The 21151-nt window shown below is 46.4% G+C and overlaps 1 protein-coding gene across 2 annotated transcripts in view; it reads left to right on the top strand.

Moving 5' to 3' along the window:
- The window catches only part of mdm1 (Mdm1 nuclear protein), a 31494-nt gene extending 13480 nt beyond the window's left edge, over positions 1-18014 (top strand). For both annotated transcript variants that reach the window (XM_031815472.1, XM_031815471.1), the window contains 7 exons: positions 6564-6772; positions 6886-7137; positions 7731-7870; positions 8907-9040; positions 11961-12192; positions 14013-14081; positions 17606-18014. In XM_031815472.1, the coding sequence (XP_031671332.1) occupies positions 6564-6772; positions 6886-7137; positions 7731-7870; positions 8907-9040; positions 11961-12192; positions 14013-14081; positions 17606-17715 (1146 nt within the window). In that variant the 3' untranslated portion in view covers positions 17716-18014. The remainder of the gene's footprint in view (positions 1-6563; positions 6773-6885; positions 7138-7730; positions 7871-8906; positions 9041-11960; positions 12193-14012; positions 14082-17605) is intronic.
- The last annotated feature ends 3137 nt before the right edge of the window (positions 18015-21151 follow it).

The raw sequence follows: 21151 nt of genomic DNA, 5'->3' as shown, positions 1-21151 counted from the left end.
GAGGAAAGGGTTGACTCACAGAGCTCTGATTTTGTGATCAGTACCAGAGGAAAGGGTTGACTCACAGAGCTCTGATTTTGTGATCAGTACCAGAGGAAAGGGTTGACTCACAGAGCTCTGATTTTGTGATCAGTACCAGAGGAAAGGGTTGACTCACAGAGCTCTGATTTTGTGATCAGTATCAGAGGAAAGTGTTGACTCACAGAGCTCTGATTTTTGTGATCAGTATCAGAGGAAAGGGTTGACTCACAGAGCTCTGATTTTGTGATCAGTACCAGAGGAAAGGGTTGACTCACAGAGCTCTGATTTTGTGATCAGTACCAGAGGAAAGGGTTGACTCACAGAGCTCTGATTTTGTGATCAGTACCAGAGGAAAGGGTTGACTCACAGAGCTCTGATTTTGTGATCAGTATCAGAGGAAAGGGTTGACTCACAGAGCTCTGATTTTGTGATCAGTACCAGAGGAAAGGGTTGACTCACAGAGCTCTGATTTTGTGATCAGTATCAGAGGAAAGGGTTGACTCACAGAGCTCTGATTTTGTGATCAGTACCAGAGGAAAGGGTTGACTCACAGAGCTCTGATTTTGTGATCAGTATCAGAGGAAAGGGTTGACTCACAGAGCTCTGATTTTGTGATCAGTACCAGAGGAAAGGGTTGAATTTGCAGCTAAAAGAACGACAACTAAAAATGAGTCTGCTGCCTTTGCTTCTGATGCCACAGATACTGCAAGGCCCCTCCCCCCCCTCCTTACCACGTGCTGTTAATGTGCTGCCTCAGATACTGCAAGGCCCCCCCCCCCCCTCCTTACCACGTGCTGTTAATGTGCTGCCTCAGATACTGCAAGGCCCCTCCCCCCCTCCTTACCATGTGCTGTTAATGTGCTGCCTCAGATACTGCAAGGCCCCTCCCCCCCTCCTTACCATGTGCTGTTAATGTGCTGCCTCAGATACTGCAAGGCCCCCCCCCCCCTCCTTACCACGTGCAGTTAATGTGCTGCCTCAGATACTGCAAGGCCCCCCCCCCCCCCTCCTTACCACGTGCAGTTAATGTGCTGCCTCAGATACTGCAAGGCCCCCCCCCCCTCCTTACCGCGTGCTGTTAATGTGCTGCCTCAGATACTGCAAGGCCCCCCCCCCTCATTACCACGTGCTGTTAATGTGCTGCCTCAGATACTGCAAGGCCCCCCCCCTCATTACCACGTGCTGTTAATGTGCTGCCACAGATACTGCAAGGCCCCCCCCCCTCATTACCACGTGCTGTTAATGTGCTGCCTCAGATACTGCAAGCCCCCCCCCCCCCTCATTACCACGTGCTGTTAATGTGCTGCCTCAGATACTGCAAGGCCCCCCCCCCCCCTCATTACCACGTGCTGTTAATGTGCTGCCTCAGATACTGCAAGGCCCCCGCCCCTCCTTACCACGTGCTGTTAATGTGCTGCCTCAGATACTGCAAGCCCCCCCCCCCCCTCATTACCACGTGCTGTTAATGTGCTGCCTCAGATACTGCAAGGCCCCCCCCCCCCCTCATTACCACGTGCTGTTAATGTGCTGCCTCAGATACTGCAAGGCCCCCGCCCCTCCTTACCACGTGCTGTTAATGTGCTGCCACAGATACTGCAAGCCCCCCCCCCCCTCCTTACCACGTGCAGTTAATGTGCTGCCTCAGATACTGCAAGGCCCCCCCCCCACTCCTTACCACGTGCAGTTAATGTGCTGCCTCAGATACTGCAAGGCCCCCCCCCCTCCTTACCGCGTGCTGTTAATGTGCTGCCTCAGATACTGCAAGGCCCCCCCCCTCATTACCACGTGCTGTTAATGTGCTGCCACAGATACTGCAAGGCCCCCCCCCCCTCATTACCACGTGCTGTTAATGTGCTGCCTCAGATACTGCAAGCCCCCCCCCCCCCCCCCCCTCATTACCACGTGCTGTTAATGTGCTGCCTCAGATACTGCAAGGCCCCCCCCCCCTCATTACCACGTGCTGTTAATGTGCTGCCTCAGATACTGCAAGCCCCCCCCCCCTCCTTACCACGTGCAGTTAATGTGCTGCCTCAGATACTGCAAGGCCCCCCCCCCTCATTACCACGTGCTGTTAATGTGCTGCCTCAGATACTGCAAGGCCCCCCCCCCTCATTACCACGTGCTGTTAATGTGCTGCCACAGATACTGCAAGCCCCCCCCCCCCCTCCTTACCGCGTGCTGTTAATGTGCTGCCTCAGATACTGCAAGGCCCCCCCCCCTCATTACCACGTGCTGTTAATGTGCTGCCACAGATACTGCAAGGCCCCCCCCCTCCTTACCACGTGCAGTTAATGTGCTGCCTCAGATACTGCAAGGCCCCCCCCCCCCTCCTTACCACGTGCTGTTAATGTGCTGCCTCAGATACTGCAAGGCCCCCCCCCCCTCATTACCACGTGCTGTTAATGTGCTGCCTCAGATACTGCAAGGCCCCCCCCCCCTCATTACCACGTGCTGTTAATGTGCTGCCACAGATACTGCAAGGCCCCCCCCCCTCATTACCACGTGCTGTTAATGTGCTGCCTCAGATACTGCAAGGCCCCCCCCCCCTCCTTACCACGTGCAGTTAATGTGCTGCCTCAGATACTGCAAGGCCCCCCCCCCCCTCCTTACCACGTGCAGTTAATGTGCTGCCTCAGATACTGCAAGGCCCCCCCCCCCTCCTTACCGCGTGCTGTTAATGTGCTGCCTCAGATACTGCAAGGCCCCCCCCCCTCATTACCACGTGCTGTTAATGTGCTGCCTCAGATACTGCAAGGCCCCCCCCCTCATTACCACGTGCTGTTAATGTGCTGCCACAGATACTGCAAGGCCCCCCCCCTCATTACCACGTGCTGTTAATGTGCTGCCTCAGATACTGCAAGCCCCCCCCCCCCCCTCATTACCACGTGCTGTTAATGTGCTGCCTCAGATACTGCAAGGCCCCCCCCCCCCTCATTACCACGTGCTGTTAATGTGCTGCCTCAGATACTGCAAGGCCCCCCCCCCCTCCTTACCACGTGCTGTTAATGTGCTGCCACAGATACTGCAAGCCCCCCCCCCCTCCTTACCACGTGCAGTTAATGTGCTGCCTCAGATACTGCAAGGCCCCCCCCCCCCCTCCTTACCACGTGCAGTTAATGTGCTGCCTCAGATACTGCAAGGCCCCCCCCCCCCCCTCCTTACCGCGTGCTGTTAATGTGCTGCCTCAGATACTGCAAGGCCCCCCCCCCCTCATTACCACGTGCTGTTAATGTGCTGCCTCAGATACTGCAAGGCCCCCCCCCCTCATTACCACGTGCTGTTAATGTGCTGCCACAGATACTGCAAGGCCCCCCCCCCCCTCATTACCACGTGCTGTTAATGTGCTGCCTCAGATACTGCAAGCCCCCCCCCCCCCCCTCATTACCACGTGCTGTTAATGTGCTGCCTCAGATACTGCAAGGCCCCCCTCATTACCACGTGCTGTTAATGTGCTGCCTCAGATACTGCAAGGCCCCCCCCCCCTCATTACCACGTGCTGTTAATGTGCTGCCACAGATACTGCAAGGCCCCTCCCCCCCTCCTTACCACGTGCTGTTAATGTGCTGCCTCAGATACTGCAAGGCCCCCCCCCTCATTACCACGTGCTGTTAATGTGCTGCCTCAGATACTGCAAGCCCCCCCCCCCTCCCCTCCTTACCACGTGCTGTTATTGTGCTGCCTCAGATACTGCAAGGCCCCTCCCCCCCCTCCTTACCACGTGCTGTTAATGTGCTGCCACAGATACTGCAAGGCCCCCCCCCCCCCTCATTACCACGTGCTGTTAATGTGCTGCCACAGATACTGCAAGGCCCCTCCCCCCCCTCCTTACCACGTGCTGTTAATGTGCTGCCTCAGATACTGCAAGGCCCCTCCCCCCCCTCCTTACCACGTGCTGTTAATGTGCTGCCTCAGATACTGCAAGGCCCCCCCCCTCATTACCACGTGCTGTTAATGTGCTGCCTCAGATACTGCAAGGCCCCCCCCCCCCCTCATTACCACGTGCTGTTAATATGCTGCCTCAGATACTGCAAGGCCCCCCCCCCCTCATTACCACGTGCTGTTAATGTGCTGCCTCAGATACTGCAAGCCCCCCCCCCCCCCTCCTTACCACGTGCTGTTATTGTGCTGCCTCAGATACTGCAAGGCCCCTCCCCCCCCCCTTACCACGTGCTGTTAATGTGCTGCCTCAGATACTGCAAGGCCCCCCCCCTCATTACCACGTGCTGTTAATGTGCTGCCTCAGATACTGCAAGGCCCCCCCCCCCTCATTACCACGTGCTGTTAATGTGCTGCCACAGATACTGCAAGGCCCCCCCCCCCTCATTACCACGTGCTGTTAATGTGCTGCCACAGATACTGCAAGGCCCCCCCCCCCTCATTACCACGTGCTGTTAATGTGCTGCCTCAGATACTGCAAGCCCCCCCCCCCCCCTCATTACCACGTGCTGTTAATGTGCTGCCTCAGATACTGCAAGGCCCCTCCCCCCCCCTCCTTACCACGTGCTGTTAATGTGCTGCCACAGATACTGCAAGGCCCCCCCCCCCTCATTACCACGTGCTGTTAATGTGCTGCCTCAGATACTGCAAGCCCCCCCCCCCCCCCCCTCCTTACCACGTGCTGTTATTGTGCTGCCTCAGATACTGCAAGGCCCCTCCCCCCCCCCCTTACCACGTGCTGTTAATGTGCTGCCTCAGATACTGCAAGGCCCCCCCCCCCTCATTACCACGTGCTGTTAATGTGCTGCCTCAGATACTGCAAGGCCCCCCCCCCCCTCATTACCACGTGCTGTTAATGTGCTGCCACAGATACTGCAAGGCCCCCCCCCCTCATTACCACGTGCTGTTAATGTGCTGCCACAGATACTGCAAGGCCCCTCCCCCCCCTCATTACCACGTGCTGTTAATGTGCTGCCTCAGATACTGCAAGGCCCCCCCCCCTCATTACCACGTGCTGTTAATGTGCTGCCTCAGATACTGCAAGGCCCCCCCCCCCCTCATTACCACGTGCTGTTAATGTGCTGCCTCAGATACTGCAAGGCCCCCCCCCCCCTCATTACCACGTGCTGTTAATGTGCTGCCTCAGATACTGCAAGCCCCCCCCCCCCCCCCTCATTACCACGTGCTGTTAATGTGCTGCCTCAGATACTGCAAGGCCCCCCCCCCCCTCATTACCACGTGCTGTTAATGTGCTGCCTCAGATACTGCAAGGCCCCCCCCCCCCTCATTACCACGTGCTGTTAATGTGCTGCCTCAGATACTGCAAGCCCCCCCCCCCCCCCCTCATTACCACGTGCTGTTAATGTGCTGCCTCAGATACTGCAAGGCCCCTCCCCCCCCTCCTTACCACGTGCTGTTAATGTGCTGCCACAGATACTGCAAGGCCCCCCCCCTCATTACCACATGCTGTTAATGTGCTGCCTCAGATACTGCAAGCCCCCCCCCCCCCCCCCCTCCTTACCACGTGCTGTTATTGTGCTGCCTCAGATACTGCAAGCCCCCCCCCCCCCTCCTTACCACGTGCTGTTAATGTGCTGCCTCAGATACTGCAAGCCCCCCCCCCCCCCCCCCCTCCTTACCACGTGCTGTTAATGTACTTGACATGCCTCTGTACAGTATTCATATGAAGTTCTTCAGGAACTGGATTTAAACCATAACCTGGTCCAAGATCAGTTTGTGCTCTCCCCGTCTCCATTTCTATCATTGTAAAAGCCAAACATGTTTTGGTTTGATGATTCAATAAGTTAGTTGACGAGAGAGGAGAAACAGACTGGCACCAGGCCAGACCACTAGGAAGTTAGTTGACGAGAGAAACAGACTGGCACCAGGCCGGTCCACTAGGAAGTTAGTTGACGAGAGAAACAGACTGGCACCAGGCCGGACCACTAGGAAGTTAGTTGACGAGAGAAACAGACTGGCACCAGGCCGGACCACTCAGAAGTTAGTTGACAAGAGAAACAGACTGGCACCAGGCCGGACCACTAGGAAGTTAGTTGACGAGAGAAACAGACTGGCACCAGGCCGGACCACTAGGAAGTTAGTTGACGAGAGAAACAGACTGGCACCAGGCCGGACCACTAGGAAGTTAGTTGACGAGAGAAACAGACTGGCACCAGGCCGGACCACTAGGAAGTTAGTTGACGAGAGAAACAGCCTGGCACCAGGCCGGACCACTAGGAAGTTAGTTGACGAGAGAAACAGCCTGGCACCAGGCCGGACCACTAGGAAGTTAGTTGACGAGAGAAACAGACTGGCACCAGGCCGGACCACTAGGAAGTTGGTTGACAAGAGAAACAGACTGGCACCAGGCCGGACCACTAGGAAGTTAGTTGACAAGAGAAACAGACTGGCACCAGGCCGGACCACTAGGAAGTTAGTTGACAAGAGAAACAGACTGACACCAGGCCGGGCCACTATGTTCTACCTATATAACGTAAAGAATCTGTGTGGTGACTGAGCTCTGTCCCACCTGTCTGGCTGGAGCAGCCTGCTACTTTTAATGATCAAATTAATGCAACCAACCAACCAATCCTCCATCCTCCCAGGTGCGAGAGCTTCGTAAGAAGGCGGAGGCCTACAGACAGAGGGCGTGGGGGACCCATTTCTCCCGCCTCCACCTCAACCAGATCCTGTCGGACCAGAACCAGCTGTGGGAGGCCTCCACCCCTTCCTCCTCTAACCTCAGCTCTGGGACAGGTTCTGGGGACGGGGAGGAAGACAGGAGTCCTACCCCCCAGGCTCTGGAGCTCGCTAGGTGAGGGAGACCGACCACTGATGCTGAGAGTCCTTTACTGGGGTCTTAATACATCTGACCTATTAAGGTCATGTTCTGTGTGTGTCCCTCCTCCTCTCCCTGTGTGTCTGTAGGGTTGACAGTAGCTCCAGCTCCGTAGTCGGACCCCCTCCCCTCACCCCCGTGTCCAGTAGAAGGAGCTCCACCCGGGGGGCTGGGGACACAGCAGACCCCCCTGGTCACCCTAACCCTGGAGCCCTTAACCTACCTGTTCAGAGGAGACTAGCCTGGGAGGAGGAGACAGGGGCTGGGGGTGGAACGGGGGAGGAGAGAGAGGAAGAGGAGGACAAGGAGAGAAGGGATGAGAGAAAGGAGAGAAAGGATGAGTATGTGGTTGTTTCATTCCCTCTCCATTTCCTGTTGATTTCTGCTTTCACTGAGTGGCTCTGTTACCTCCACTCTGTTTATATCCATATAGGAGACGGTCAGTTCTGTTACCTCCACTCTGTTTATATCCATATTGGAGACGGTCAGTTCTGTTACCTCCACTCTGTTTATATCCATATTGGAGACGGTCAGTTCTGTTACCTCCACTCTGTTTATATCCATATTGGAGATGATCATCATTTTGTTACTTATTTTAAGAGCTACTATTTTTAGAGACACAGTGTGACTCTGTCCTGTCTGTCTGCCTGCCTGCCTGCCTGCCTGTCTGCCTGTCTGTCTGCCTGCCTGTATGTCTGCCTGTATACCTGTATGTCTGTCTGCCTGCCTGTCTGTCTGCCTGCCTGTCTGTCTGTCTGCCTGTCTGCCTGCCTGTATACCTGTATGTCTGTCTGCCTGTCTGCCTGTCTGTCTGTCTGCCTGCCTGCCTGCCTGTCTGCCTGCCTGCCTGCCTGTCTGTCTGTCTGTCTGTCTGTCTGTCTGTCTGCCTGCCTGCCTGTATGTCTGCCTGCCTGTCTGCCTGCCTGTGTTCCAGACTGAGGGTGCTGGACCATCGTTCGTCGTCTGTAGCAGGCTCCCACAGGTCCAGAGAGGGTGGCAGGATGCCCACACCCACACTGCAAAGGATCGCTACTGTTCAGAGAACTCACCACGACCTGACGACTCCAGCCACTGGTAACCTAGCAGATATATGGTTGACATATTGGTTTTATTTTTGTGACAAACTTTTTATTCAAATTTTTCTTTTTGAGAGAGAGGTTACTGGTACAAAAACAATCAAATAAATTATCCAGGGACAGTGTGTGGTCCGGCCCAGTCTGGGTTTGTCTCCAGGGACAGTGTGTGGTCCAGCCCAGTCTGGGTTTGTCTCCAGGGACAATGTGTGGTCCAGCCCAGTCTGGGTTTGTCTCCAGGGACAATGTTTGGTCCGGCCCAGTCTGGGTTTGTCTCCAGGGACAATGTGTGGTCCGGCCCAGTCTGGGTTTGTCTCCAGGGGACAATATGTGGTCCGGCCCAGTCTGGGTTTGTCTCCAGGGGACAATATGTGGTCCGGCCCAGTCTGGGTTTGTCTCCAGGGGACAATATGTGGTCCGGCCCAGTCTGGGTTTGTGTCCAGGGACAATGTTTGGCCCTGTCCAGTCTGTGTTTGTCTACAGTAGCAGTTTCACCATGACCATAAACTAGGTGATAGTGGAAACAAGCCAACTAACTACTGTGTTGAGGCAGTTTAACCATAAACTAGGTGATAGTGGAAACAAGCCAACTAACTACTGTATTGAGGCAGTTTAACGATAAACTAGGTGATAGTGGAAACAAGCCAACTAACTACTGTATTGAGGCAGTTTAACCATGACCATAAACTAGGTGATAGTGGAAACAAGCCAACGTCAGCCTCATCTTCCCACCTTGCATCCAGCCGACACTTTTTCAAAAACTATTTTTATCTTCACAGTTCAGTTATGGGTCACATCAATAATATACACTAAACTCACTGTTTTCAACATTTTTTTTGACAATTGAATCATTTAGCAGACACTCATATCCAGAGCATCTTATAGACAGTACCATTCGGTTTAGTAGATAAACAACCACATATCACAGTCAAGATCAAATCATGGTTCATTACTTCTGTTCTGTGCTGAATTGAAAAAGAAAAACTTTATTGATCCCCAGAGGGTAAACGTGATCACCTTGTCTAATGTCTTGTCAGGAGGTGCTATCCTGGTGTCTCCTCCTAAGATGGAGGCTAACGGTTGGGCGAAGAGAAGTGAACCTCCATTGGGTAAAACCCGTTCCCCATTTAAACCCCTCTCTCTGGCCTCGCCACAACGAGCAGCCAGACAGGTAACATTCTACACCACTGGATATTGGAATAGTTGGGTAGAGCTTCTCCTTGGTGAGAAGATACAGTGCCTTGCGAAAGTATTCGGCCCCCTTGAACTTTGCGACCTTTTGACACATTTCAGGCTTCAAACATAAAGATATAAAACTGTATTTTTTTGTGAAGAATCAACAACAAGTGGGACACAATCATGAAGTGGAATGACATTTATTGGATATTTCAAACTTTTTTAACAAATCAAAAACTGAAAAATTGGGCGTGCAAAATTATTCAGCCCCCTTAAGTTAATACTTTGTAGCGCCACCTTTTGCTGCGATTACAGCTGTAAGAGACATACCCCAAGAGACTATCAGTTTTGCACATCGAGAGACAGAAAAATTTTCCCATTCCTCCTTGCAAAACTGCTCGAGCTCAGTGAGGTTGGATGGAGAGCATTTGTGAACAGCAGTTTTCAGTTCTTTCCACAGATTCTCGATTGGATTCAGGTCTGGACTTTGACTTGGCCATTCTAACACCTGGATATGTTTATTTTTGAACCATTCCATTGTAGATTTTGCTTTATGTTTTGGATCATTGTCTTGTTGGAAGAAAAATCTCCGTCCCAGTCTCAGGTCTTTTGCAGACTCCATCAGGTTTTCTTCCAGAATGGTCCTGTATTTGGCTCCATCCATCTTCCCATCAATTTTAACCATCTTCCATGTCCCTGCTGAAGAAAAGCAGGCCCAAACCATGATGCTGCCACCACCATGTTTGACAGTGGGGATGGTGTGTTCAGGGTGATGAGCTGTGTTGCTTTTACGCCAAACATAACGTTTTGCATTGTTGCCAAAAAGTTAAATTTTGGTTTAATCTGACCAGAGCACCTTCTTCCACATGTTTGGTGTGTCTCCCAGGTGGCTTGTGGCAAACTTTAAATGACACTTTTTATGGATATCTTTAAGAAATGGCTTTCTTCTTGCCACTCTTCCATAAAGGCCAGATTTGTGCAATATACGACTGATTGTTGTCCTATGGACAGAGTCTCCCACCTCAGCTGTAGATCTCTGCAGTTCATCCAGAGTGATCATGGGCCTCTTGGCTGCATCTCTGATCAGTCTTCTCCTTGTATGAGCTGAGAGTTTAGAGGGACGGCCAGGTCTTGGTAGATTTGCAGTGGTCTGATACTCCTTCCATTTCAATATTATCGCTTGCACAGTGCTCCTTGGGATGTTTAAAGCTTGGGAAATATTTTTGTATCCAAATCCGGCTTTAAACTTCACAACAACAGTATCTCGGACCTGCCTGGTGTGTTCCTTGTTCTTCATGATGCTCTCTGCGCTTTTAACGGACCTCTGAGACTATCACAGTGCAGGTGCATTTATACAGAGACTTGATTACACACAGGTGGATTGTATTTATCATAATTAGTCATTTAGGTCAACATTGGATCATTCAGAGATCCTCACTGAACTTCTGGAGAGAGTTTGCTGCACTGAAAGTAAAGGGGCTGAATAATTTTGCACGCCCAACTTTTCAGTTTTTGATTTGTTAAAAAAGTTTGAAATATCCAATAAATGTCGTTCCAAAAAAATACAGTTTTATATCTTTATGTTTGAAGCCTGAAATGTGGCAAAAGGTTGCAAAGTTCAAGGGGGCCGAATACTTTCGCAAGGCACTGTACATCTTGTAGTATTTATAGGCTTCTCCTTGGTGAGAAGATTCATCTTGTAGTATTTATAGGCTTCTCCTTGGTGAGAAGATGCATCTTGTAGTATTTATAGGCTTCTCCTTGGTGAGAAGATGCATCTTGTAGTATTTATAGGCTTCTCCTTGGTGAGAAGATGCATCTTGTAGTATTTATAGGCTTCTCCTTGGTGAGAAGATGCATCTTGTAGTATTTATAGGCTTCTCCTTGGTGAGAAGATGCATCTTGTAGTATTTATAGGCTTCTCCTTGGTGAGAAGATGCATCTTGTAGTATTTATAGGCTTCTCCTTGGTGAGAAGATGCATCTTGTAGTATTTATAGGCTTCTCCTTGGTGAGAAGATGCATCTTGTAGTATTTATAGGCTTCTCCTTGGTGAGAAGATGCATCTTGTAGTATTTATAGGCTTCTCCTTGGTGAGAAGATGCATCTTGTAGTATTTATAGGCTTCTCCTTGGTGAGAAGATGCATCTTGTAGTATTTATAGGCTTCTCCTTGGTGAGAAGATGCATCTTGTAGTATTTATAGGCTTCTCCTTGGTGAGAAGATGCATCTTGTAGTATTTATAGGCTTCTCCTTGGTGAGAAGATGCATCTTGTAGTATTTATAGGCTTCTCCTTGGTGAGAAGATGCATCTTGTAGTATTTATAGGCTTCTCCTTGGTGAGAAGATGCATCTTGTAGTATTTATAGGCTTCTCCTTGGTGAGAAGATGCATCTTGTAGTATTTATAGGCTTCTCCTTGGTGAGAAGATGCATCTTGTAGTATTTATAGGCTTCTCCTTGGTGAGAAGATGCATCTTGTAGTATTTATAGGCAGGGTTACTTTAAAAACACGTTGTGATAACTGCTGTGCTGATTTATAAATCGATTTGATTGATTGATATTGTATGTATTTGCTAGTGGTTCGACTAAGATAAGGACATTGTCCCGGGCTGGTTGTAATGCCTATGTCTTGTTAATGCTATCTGTTATAGGTTCCTCTAGTCTGGTTAGTTAGTGAATCTGAGGGCGGCAGGGTAGCCTAGTTGTTAGAGCGTTGGACTAGTAACCGGAAGGTTGCAAGTTCAAACCCCCGAGCTGACAAGGTACAAATCTGTCGTTCTGCCCCTGAACAAGGCAGTTAACCCACTGTTCCTAGACATCATTGAAAATAAGAATTTGTTCTTAACTGACTTGCCTGGTTAAATAAAGGTCAAATAAATAAATAAAATAAAATCTGATGTTGTGTCTCGATCAGAATGAGGAGCGGAACCATCCCCAGTCCTCTCCTGCAGCAGGGGTGACTACTGTGGACCCCCTCCCCCTGAGAGAGGACTCCTGGTCGGGGGAGACCTCTCCGGAGAACCCCCCTGATCCTCCACCGGAGGCCAAACCCTCCCGTAAACGCACTACCAGCGGACAACCCGACGCCACCGTCCCTGTTAACCGCATCCAGGGGACGCTCAGAGACCCAGAGTTCCAACATAACGGTAACTGTCCTGAGGACCTCACTGGTACCTAGTGTAGTAGTGTGGTACTCACTGGTACCTACTGTAGTAGTGTGGTGCTGTCTGTCATAATGGTAACTGTCCTGAGGACCTCCCTGGTACCTACTGTAGTAGTGTGGTACTCACTGGTACCTACTGTAGTAGTGTGGTGCTGTCTGTCATAATGGTAACTGTCCTGAGGACCTCCCTGGTACCTACTGTAGTAGTGTGGTACTGTCTGTCATAATGGTAACTGTCCTGAGGACCTCCCTGGTACCTACTGTAGTAGTGTGGTACTGTCTGTCATAACGGTAACTGTCCTGAGGACCTCACTGGTACCTACTGTAGTAGTGTGGTACTGTAGTGGTGTGGTACTGTCTGTCATAATGGTAACTGTCCTGAGGACCTCCCTGGTACCTACTGTAGTAGTGTGGTACTGTCTGTCATAATGGTAACTGTCCTGAGGACCTCACTGGTACCTACTGTAGTTGTGTGGTACTCACTGGTACCTACTGTAGTAGTGTGGTACTATAGTAGTGTGGTACTGTCTGTCATAATGGTAACTGTCCTGAGGACCCCACTGGTACCTACTGTAGTAGTGTGGTACTATAGTAGTGTGGTACTATAGTAGTGTGGTACTGTCTGTCATAATGGTAACTGTCCTGAGGACCTCACTGGTACCTACTGTAGTAGTGTGGTACTGTCTGTCATAATGGTAACTGTCCTGAGGACCTCACTGGTACCTACTGTAGTAGTGTGGTACTGTCTGTCATAATGGTAACTGTCCTGAGGACCTCACTGGTACCTACTGTAGTAGTGTGGTACTGTCTGTCATAATGGTAACTGTCCTGAGGACCTCCCTGGTACCTACTGTAGTAGTGTAGTGTGGTACTATAGTAGTGTGGTACTATAGTGGTGTGGTACTGTCTGTCTACGAACAGCGTCAGCAGTTGAACACGAACATCTCAATTTCCTTGGTTTTTGACTGATCAAACCACTTTTACATTACTGGCATATGGGATGCTGTATCTGTGTCTTTAGTTCAACCTGTGTGACGTTGTCCCATCACATCATCACCCAAAATAGTTATGAGCCAATAAAAACACTGCATTGCCTCATCAAAGACAGTTTACGAGACTTAAATGCTCATATAAATGTGACAATGAGTGTCATTTACCGTTGATGGGAGGTGTGTGTGTGTGTCAGGTTTCCGCCACCTCTACAGTATATAGGTCAGTCTGTCTGACTGAGTCCCTGTGGGGTGGGGTCTCTCTCTCTCTCTCTCTACTGCTGAGACATCTTTACAGTTTGTGGCTTTTCTCAGCATATTCTACTGTTGCATAACAAAACCTGGTCCCAGATCTGTTGTAAGTCCGCTCCTCATTCCTTCCCGCCAGCCCAGATATTGTCTAGTGTTGTAGTTCCTAGCTGCTTCTTTCTCCTCAGGACAAAAGATACAGAAGTCGGTGCCTGGGTATCACAATTGGGGGAATTCCCTTTCTCCCTCCCAGAGTCCTCACCTCTTTCTCTTCCTCACGTCTCCCTCCATTCCTGACTCCACTCCAGAACTCCCCCTCCCCACCCCCCCCCATTCAGTTTATTTTCAGAATAATAGGCCTACACCTGGGGTAGAAACACCTGGGGTAGAGACACCTGGGGTAGAGACACCTGGGGTAGAGACACCTGGGGTAGAGACACCTGGGGTAGAGACACCTGGGGTAGAGACACCTGGGGTAGAAAGACCTGGGGTAGAAAGACCTGAGGCAGAGACACCTGGGGCAGAAACACCTGGGGCAGAAACACCATTGTCTTCTCTACTCTAGGTAATTTAGGCCTGAGGACGTCTGAGCTGCTGCTGTGTCCTGGTGGTGGCTGTGGAACTGATAATGAAGGTAATGTAGCAGTAACACGCTTCTTCACATTCGTCTGATAATGAAGGTAATGTAGCAGTAACAAGCTTCTTCACATTAGTCTGATAATGAAGGTAATGTAGCAGTAACAAGCTTCTTCACATTAGTCTGATAATGAAGGTAATGTAGCAGTAACAAGCTTCACATTAGTCTGATAATGAAGGTAATATAGCAGTAACAAGCTTCTTCACATTAGTCTGATAATGAAGGTAATGTAGCAGTAACAATCTTCTTCACATTAGTCTGATAATGAAGGTAATATAGCAGTAACAAGCTTCTTCACATTAGTCTGATAATGAAGGTAATGTAGCAGTAACAAGCTTCTTCACATTAGTCTGATAATGAAGGTAATGTAGCAGTAACAAGCTTCTTCACATTAGTCTGATAATGAAGGTAATGTGGCAGTAACAAGCTTCTTCACATTAGTCTGATAATGAAGGTAATATAGCAGTAACAAGCTTCTTCACATTAGTCTGATAATGAAGGTAATATAGCAGTAACAAGCTTCTTCACATTAGTCTGATAATGAAGGCAATGTAGCAGTAACAAGCTTCTTCACATTAGTCTGATAATGAAGGTAATGTAGCAGTAACAAGCTTCTTCACATTAGTCTTATAATGAAGGTAATGTAGCCGTAACAAGCTTCTTCAAATCAGTCTGATAATGAAGGTAATGTAGCAGTAACAAGCTTCTTCACATCAGTCTGATAATGAAGGTAATGTAGCAGTAACAAGCTTCTTCACATTAGTCTGATAATGAAGGTAATGTAGCAGTAACAAGCTTCTTCACATTAGTCTGATAATGAAGGTAATGTAGCAGTAACAAGCTTCACATTAGTCTGATAATGAAGGTAATATAGCAGTAACAAGCTTCTTCACATTAGTCTGATAATGAAGGTAATGTAGCAGTAACAATCTTCTTCACATTAGTCTGATAATGAAGGTAATATAGCAGTAACAAGCTTCTTCACATTAGTCTGATAATGAAGGTAATGTAGCAGTAACAAGCTTCTTCACATTAGTCTGATAATGAAGGTAATGTAGCAGTAACAAGCTTCTTCACATTAGTCTGATAATGAAGGTAATGTGGCAGTAACAAGCTTCTTCACATTAGTCTGATAATGAAGGTAATATAGCAGTAACAAGCTTCTTCACATTAGTCTGATAATGAAGGTAATGTAGCAGTAACAAGCTTCTTCACATTAGTCTGATAATGAAGGTAATGTAGCAGTAACAAGCTTCTTCACATTAGTCTGATAATGAAGGTAATGTGGCAGTAACAAGCTTCTTCACATTAGTCTGATAATGAAGGTAATATAGCAGTAACAAGCTTCTTCACATTAGTCTGATAATGAAGGTAATATAGCAGTAACAAGCTTCTTCACATTAGTCTGATAATGAAGGCAATGTAGCAGTAACAAGCTTCTTCACATTAGTCTGATAATGAAGGTAATGTAGCAGTAACAAGCTTCTTCACATTAGTCTTATAATGAAGGTAATGTAGCCGTAACAAGCTTCTTCAAATCAGTCTGATAATGAAGGTAATGTAGCAGTAACAAGCTTCTTCACATCAGTCTGATAATGAAGGTAATGTAGCAGTAACAAGCTTCTTCACATTAGTCTGATAATGAAGGTAATGTAGCAGTAACAAGCTTCTTCACATTAGTCTGATAATGAAGGTAATGTAGCAGTAACAAGCTTCACATTAGTCTGATAATGAAGGTAATATAGCAGTAACAAGCTTCTTCACATTAGTCTGATAATGAAGGTAATGTAGCAGTAACAATCTTCTTCACATTAGTCTGATAATGAAGGTAATATAGCAGTAACAAGCTTCTTCACATTAGTCTGATAATGAAGGTAATGTAGCAGTAACAAGCTTCTTCACATTAGTCTGATAATGAAGGTAATGTAGCAGTAACAAGCTTCTTCACATTAGTCTGATAATGAAGGTAATGTGGCAGTAACAAGCTTCTTCACATTAGTCTGATAATGAAGGTAATATAGCAGTAACAAGCTTCTTCACATTAGTCTGATAATGAAGGTAATATAGCAGTAACAAGCTTCTTCACATTAGTCTGATAATGAAGGCAATGTAGCAGTAACAAGCTTCTTCACATTAGTCTGATAATGAAGGTAATGTAGCAGTAACAAGCTTCTTCACATTAGTCTTATAATGAAGGTAATGTAGCCGTAACAAGCTTCTTCAAATCAGTCTGATAATGAAGGTAATGTAGCAGTAACAAGCTTCTTCACATCAGTCTGATAATGAAGGTAATGTAGCAGTAACAAGCTTCTTCACATTAGTCTGATAATGAAGGTAATGTAGCAGTAACAAGCTTCTTCACATTAGTCTGATAATGAAGGTAATGTAGCAGTAACAAGCTTCTTCACATTAGTCTGATAATGAAGGTAATATAGCAGTAACAAGCTTCTTCACATTAGTCTGATAATGAAGGTAATATAGCCGTAACAAGCTTCTTCACATTAGTCTGATAATGAAGGTAATATAGCAGTAACAAGCTTCTTCACATTAGTCTGATAATGAAGGTAATGTAGCAGTAACAAGCTTCTTCACATTAGTCTGATAATGAAGGTAATGTAGCAGTAACAAGCTTCTTCACATTAGTCTTATACTGAAGGTAATGTAGCCGCAACAAGCTTCTTCAAATTAGTCTGATAATGAAGGTAATGTAGCAGTAACAAGCTTCTTCACATTAGTCTGATAATGAAGGTAATATAGCAGTAACAAGCTTCTTCACATTAGTCTGATAATGAAGGTAATGTAGCAGTAACAAGCTTCTTCACATTAGTCTGATAATGAAGGTAATGTAGCAGTAACAAGCTTCTTCACATTAGTCTGATAATGAAGGTAATATAGCAGTAACAAGCTTCTTCACATTAGTCTGATGATATGTAGATTTTCTGGTTAATTTAGAAACCTAAACTTAAATATGTGTTTTTGGTTGTTGAATCAATTAGACGATGCCCATTTCATGCTTATAAATATATCTATTTTTGTTATCTGGCTAACTCCTGTATCCTGTTTTGTAGTATACCCCTCTGGTGTCCTGGACTTCTGGATAAGTTAAAAGCTCAGTTTATCACAAGTAGACTAACTAGGCTGATGTTGGTCTTCAGTGTTAAAGGCAGGCTTCGGGGTAATTTCAGTGTTAAAGTCAGGCTTATGGGTAATTTCAGTGTTAAAGTCAGGCTTATGGGTAATTTCAGTGTTAAAATCAGGTTTAGGGGTAATTTCAGTGTTAAAGTCAGGCTTAGGGGTCATTTCAGTGTTAAAGTCAGGCTTAGGGGTCATTTCAGTGTTAAAGTCTTGATACAAGGGAAGTGACACCCCCTCTTACACTAAATAAAATTAGACATTTGCTTCAATATCTCCATGACATAAAACATAAAGGATAGCTGAGGTTCTAAATCTTTGGGAGTCAGCCGATCACTCTCTCCCCGACCTGGCTAACCTCTGACCCCTGACCCTTGGTGACCCTCCAGATGACAGGATGTCCCAGATCTCATCCAGGTCAGCAGCGTCCTGCTCTATGGCCTCCCAGGTCCTGGACCGAGCCCAGAGGAGGAAGGACCACTTCTGGGGGAAGAGATGAAAGGAAGCACTGCCCCCCCCTCACAGTGCATTCCAAATGGAACCCTATTCCCTATGTAGTGCACTACTGTTAAGAGGAGGAAGAATGACTTCTGGGGGAAGAGATAACAGGAAGCACTGTCCCCCCCTCACAATGCATTCCAAATGGAACCCTATTCCCTATGTAGTGCACTACTGTTAAGAGGAGGAAGAATGACTTCTGGGGGAAGAGATAACAGGAAGCACTGACCCCCCCCCCCCCTCACAATGCACACCAGACTACTAGACTGAATCTGGGTTGATATAACCAGACTACTAGACTGAATCTGGGTGTATATAACCAGAGTGTCCAGACTACTAGACTGAATCTGGGTTTATATAACCAGAGTGTCCAGACTACTAGACTGAATCTGGGTTTATATAACCAGAGTGTCTAGACTACTAGACTGAATCTGGGTTTATATAACCAGAGTGTCCAGACTACTAGAATGAATCTGGGTTTATATAACCAGAGTGTCCAGACTACTAGACTGAATCTGGGTTTATATAACCAGAGTGTCCAGACTACTAGACCGAATCTGGGTTTATATAACCAGAGTGTCCAGACTACTAGACTGAATCTGGGTGTATATAACCAGAGTGTCCAGACTACTAGACTGAATCTGGGTTTATATAACCAGAGTGTCCAGACTACTAGACTGAATCTGGGTTTATATAACCAGACTACTAGACTGAATCTGGGTTTATATAACCAGTGTGTCCAGACTACTAGACTGAATCTGGGTTTATATAACCAGAGTGTCCAGACTACTAGACTGAATCTGGGTTTATATAACCAGAGTGTCCAGACTACTAGACTGAATCTGGGTTTATATAACCAGACTACTAGACTGAATCTGGGTTTATATAACCAGAGTGTCCAGACTACTAGACTGAATCTGGGTTTATATAACCAGAGTGTCCAGACTACTAGACTGAATCTGGGTTTATATAACCAGAGTGTCCAGACTACTAGACTGAATCTGGGTTTATATAACCAGACTACTAGACTGAATCTGGGTTTATATAACCAGAGTGTCCAGACTACTAGACTGAATCTGGGTTTATATAACCAGAGTGTCCAGACTACTAGACTGAATCTGGGTTTATATAACCAGAGTGTCCAGACTACTAGACTGAATCTGGGTTTATATAACCAGAGTGTCCAGACTACTAGACTGAATCTGGGTTTATATAACCAGTGTCCAGACTACTAGACTGAATCTGGGTTTATATAACCAGAGTGTCCAGACTACTAGACTGAATCTGGGTTTATATAACCAGACTACTAGACTGAATCTGGGTTTATATAACCAGACTACTAGACTGAATCTGGGTTTATATAACCAGAGTGTCCAGACTACTAGACTGAATCTGGGTTTATATAACCAGAGTGTCCAGACTACTAGACTGAATCTGGGTTTATATAACCAGACTACTAGACTGAATCTGGGTTTATATAACCAGACTACTAGACTGAATCTGGGTTTATATAACCAGACTACTAGACTGAATCTGGGTTTATATAACCAGACTACTAGACTGAATCTGGGTTTATATAACCAGACTACTAGACTGAATCTGGGTTTATATAACCAGACTACTAGACTGAATCTGGGTGTATATAACCAGAGTGTCCAGACTGAATCTGGGTTTATATAACCAGACTACTAGACTGAATCTGGGTTTATATAACCAGAGTGTCCAGACTACTAGACTGAATCTGGGTTTATATAACCAGAGTGTCCAGACTACTAGACTGAATCTGGGTTTATATAACCAGAGTGTCCAGACTACTAGACTGAATCTGGGTTTATATAACCAGAGTGTCCAGACTACTAGACTGAATCTGGGTTTATATAACCAGAGTGTCCAGACTACTAGACTGAATCTGGGTTTATATAACCAGAGTGTCCAGACTACTAGACTGAATCTGGGTTTATATAACCAGAGTGTCCAGACTACTAGACTGAATCTGGGTTTATATAACCAGAGTGTCCAGACTACTAGACTGAATCTGGGTTTATATAACCAGAGTGTCCAGACTACTAGACTGAATCTGGGTTTATATAACCAGTGTCCAGACTACTAGACTGAATCTGGGTTTATATAACCAGAGTGTCCAGACTACTAGACTGAATCTGGGTTTATATAACCAGACTACTAGACTGAATCTGGGTTTATATAACCAGAGTGTCCAGACTACTAGACTGAATCTGGGTTTATATAACCAGAGTGTCCAGACTACTAGACTGAATCTGGGTGTATATAACCAGAGTGTCTGGGATACTAGACTGAATCTGGGTTTATATAACCAGACTACTAGACTGAATCTGGGTGTATATAACCAGAGTGTCTGGGATACCCTCCCTATTTGTATGAATTTAGTTCAGATGTTTTGTAATAATGTATTGAGTGTAAAGAACAAGGTTTGTATTGATTTTAAATTATTTAGTTTTATTATATGGAGAACCACTCTTTTTATTGTAATTGATCTTTTTACTGTATTATCGGTTCTGCATTGTTCATATATTTCTTGATACACTATCCTTGTTGGAAAGTGAATTATGCACTACTACTGCTACTACGAATCAATATTGATGCAATTGAAACATGTTGTATAGGTTTGTATAAGAGATATACACTGTGTGTTTGGATACAACAACCGTTGAGAGAAAATATTAAATAAATGTTGGAACAGTCGCTATTGCATTCAGCTGTCTCATTGACTTCCTGTACATAGAATACCGTTTGTTCCGTAGGTGATGGACGTGTTTCATTTAATCAACATGTGATTGACTGCTTCCCAAAATAGCAGCCTAGTCCTTTAACAGAGCCTTCAGAAGATATTGGGGCGGCAGGGTAGCCTAGCGGTTAGAGTGTTGGTACTAGTAACCGGAAGGTTGCAAGTTCAAATCCCCGAACTGACAAGGTACAAATCTGTCGTTCTGCCCCTGAACAAGGCAGTTAACCCACTGTTCCCAGGCCGTCATTGAAAATAAGAATATGTTCTTAACTGACTTGCCTAGTTAAATAAAGGTAAAAATATTTCCACATAATTATCCTGCCATAAAGGTTAAAAAAAATATATTCACACCCCTTGACTTCTTCCACATTTTGTTGTCTTGCAGCGTGAGTTTAACATGGATTCAATTGAGATTTTATGTTACTGTCCCAACACACAATGAATACCCCATAATGTCATAGTAGAATTAGAATTTATGCAAATTAAATACCCCATAATGTCATAGTAGAATTAGAATTTATGCAAATGAAAAGTAAATAAGTATTCAAACCCTTTGTTATGGCAAGGCTACATTAGTTCAGTAAAAATGTGCTTAACAAGACACATAGTAAGTTGCATGGACTCATCACTCTGTGTGCAATAATAGTGTTTTAACATGATTTTTGGGTTTGTA

This window comes from Oncorhynchus kisutch, unplaced genomic scaffold (genome assembly GCF_002021735.2).
Source record: "Oncorhynchus kisutch isolate 150728-3 unplaced genomic scaffold, Okis_V2 Okis09a-Okis19a_hom, whole genome shotgun sequence".
Taxonomy (NCBI): domain Eukaryota; kingdom Metazoa; phylum Chordata; class Actinopteri; order Salmoniformes; family Salmonidae; genus Oncorhynchus; species Oncorhynchus kisutch.
Note: the sequence above shows the minus strand (reverse complement) of the source record. Positions and strands in the feature narration are given on the sequence as shown.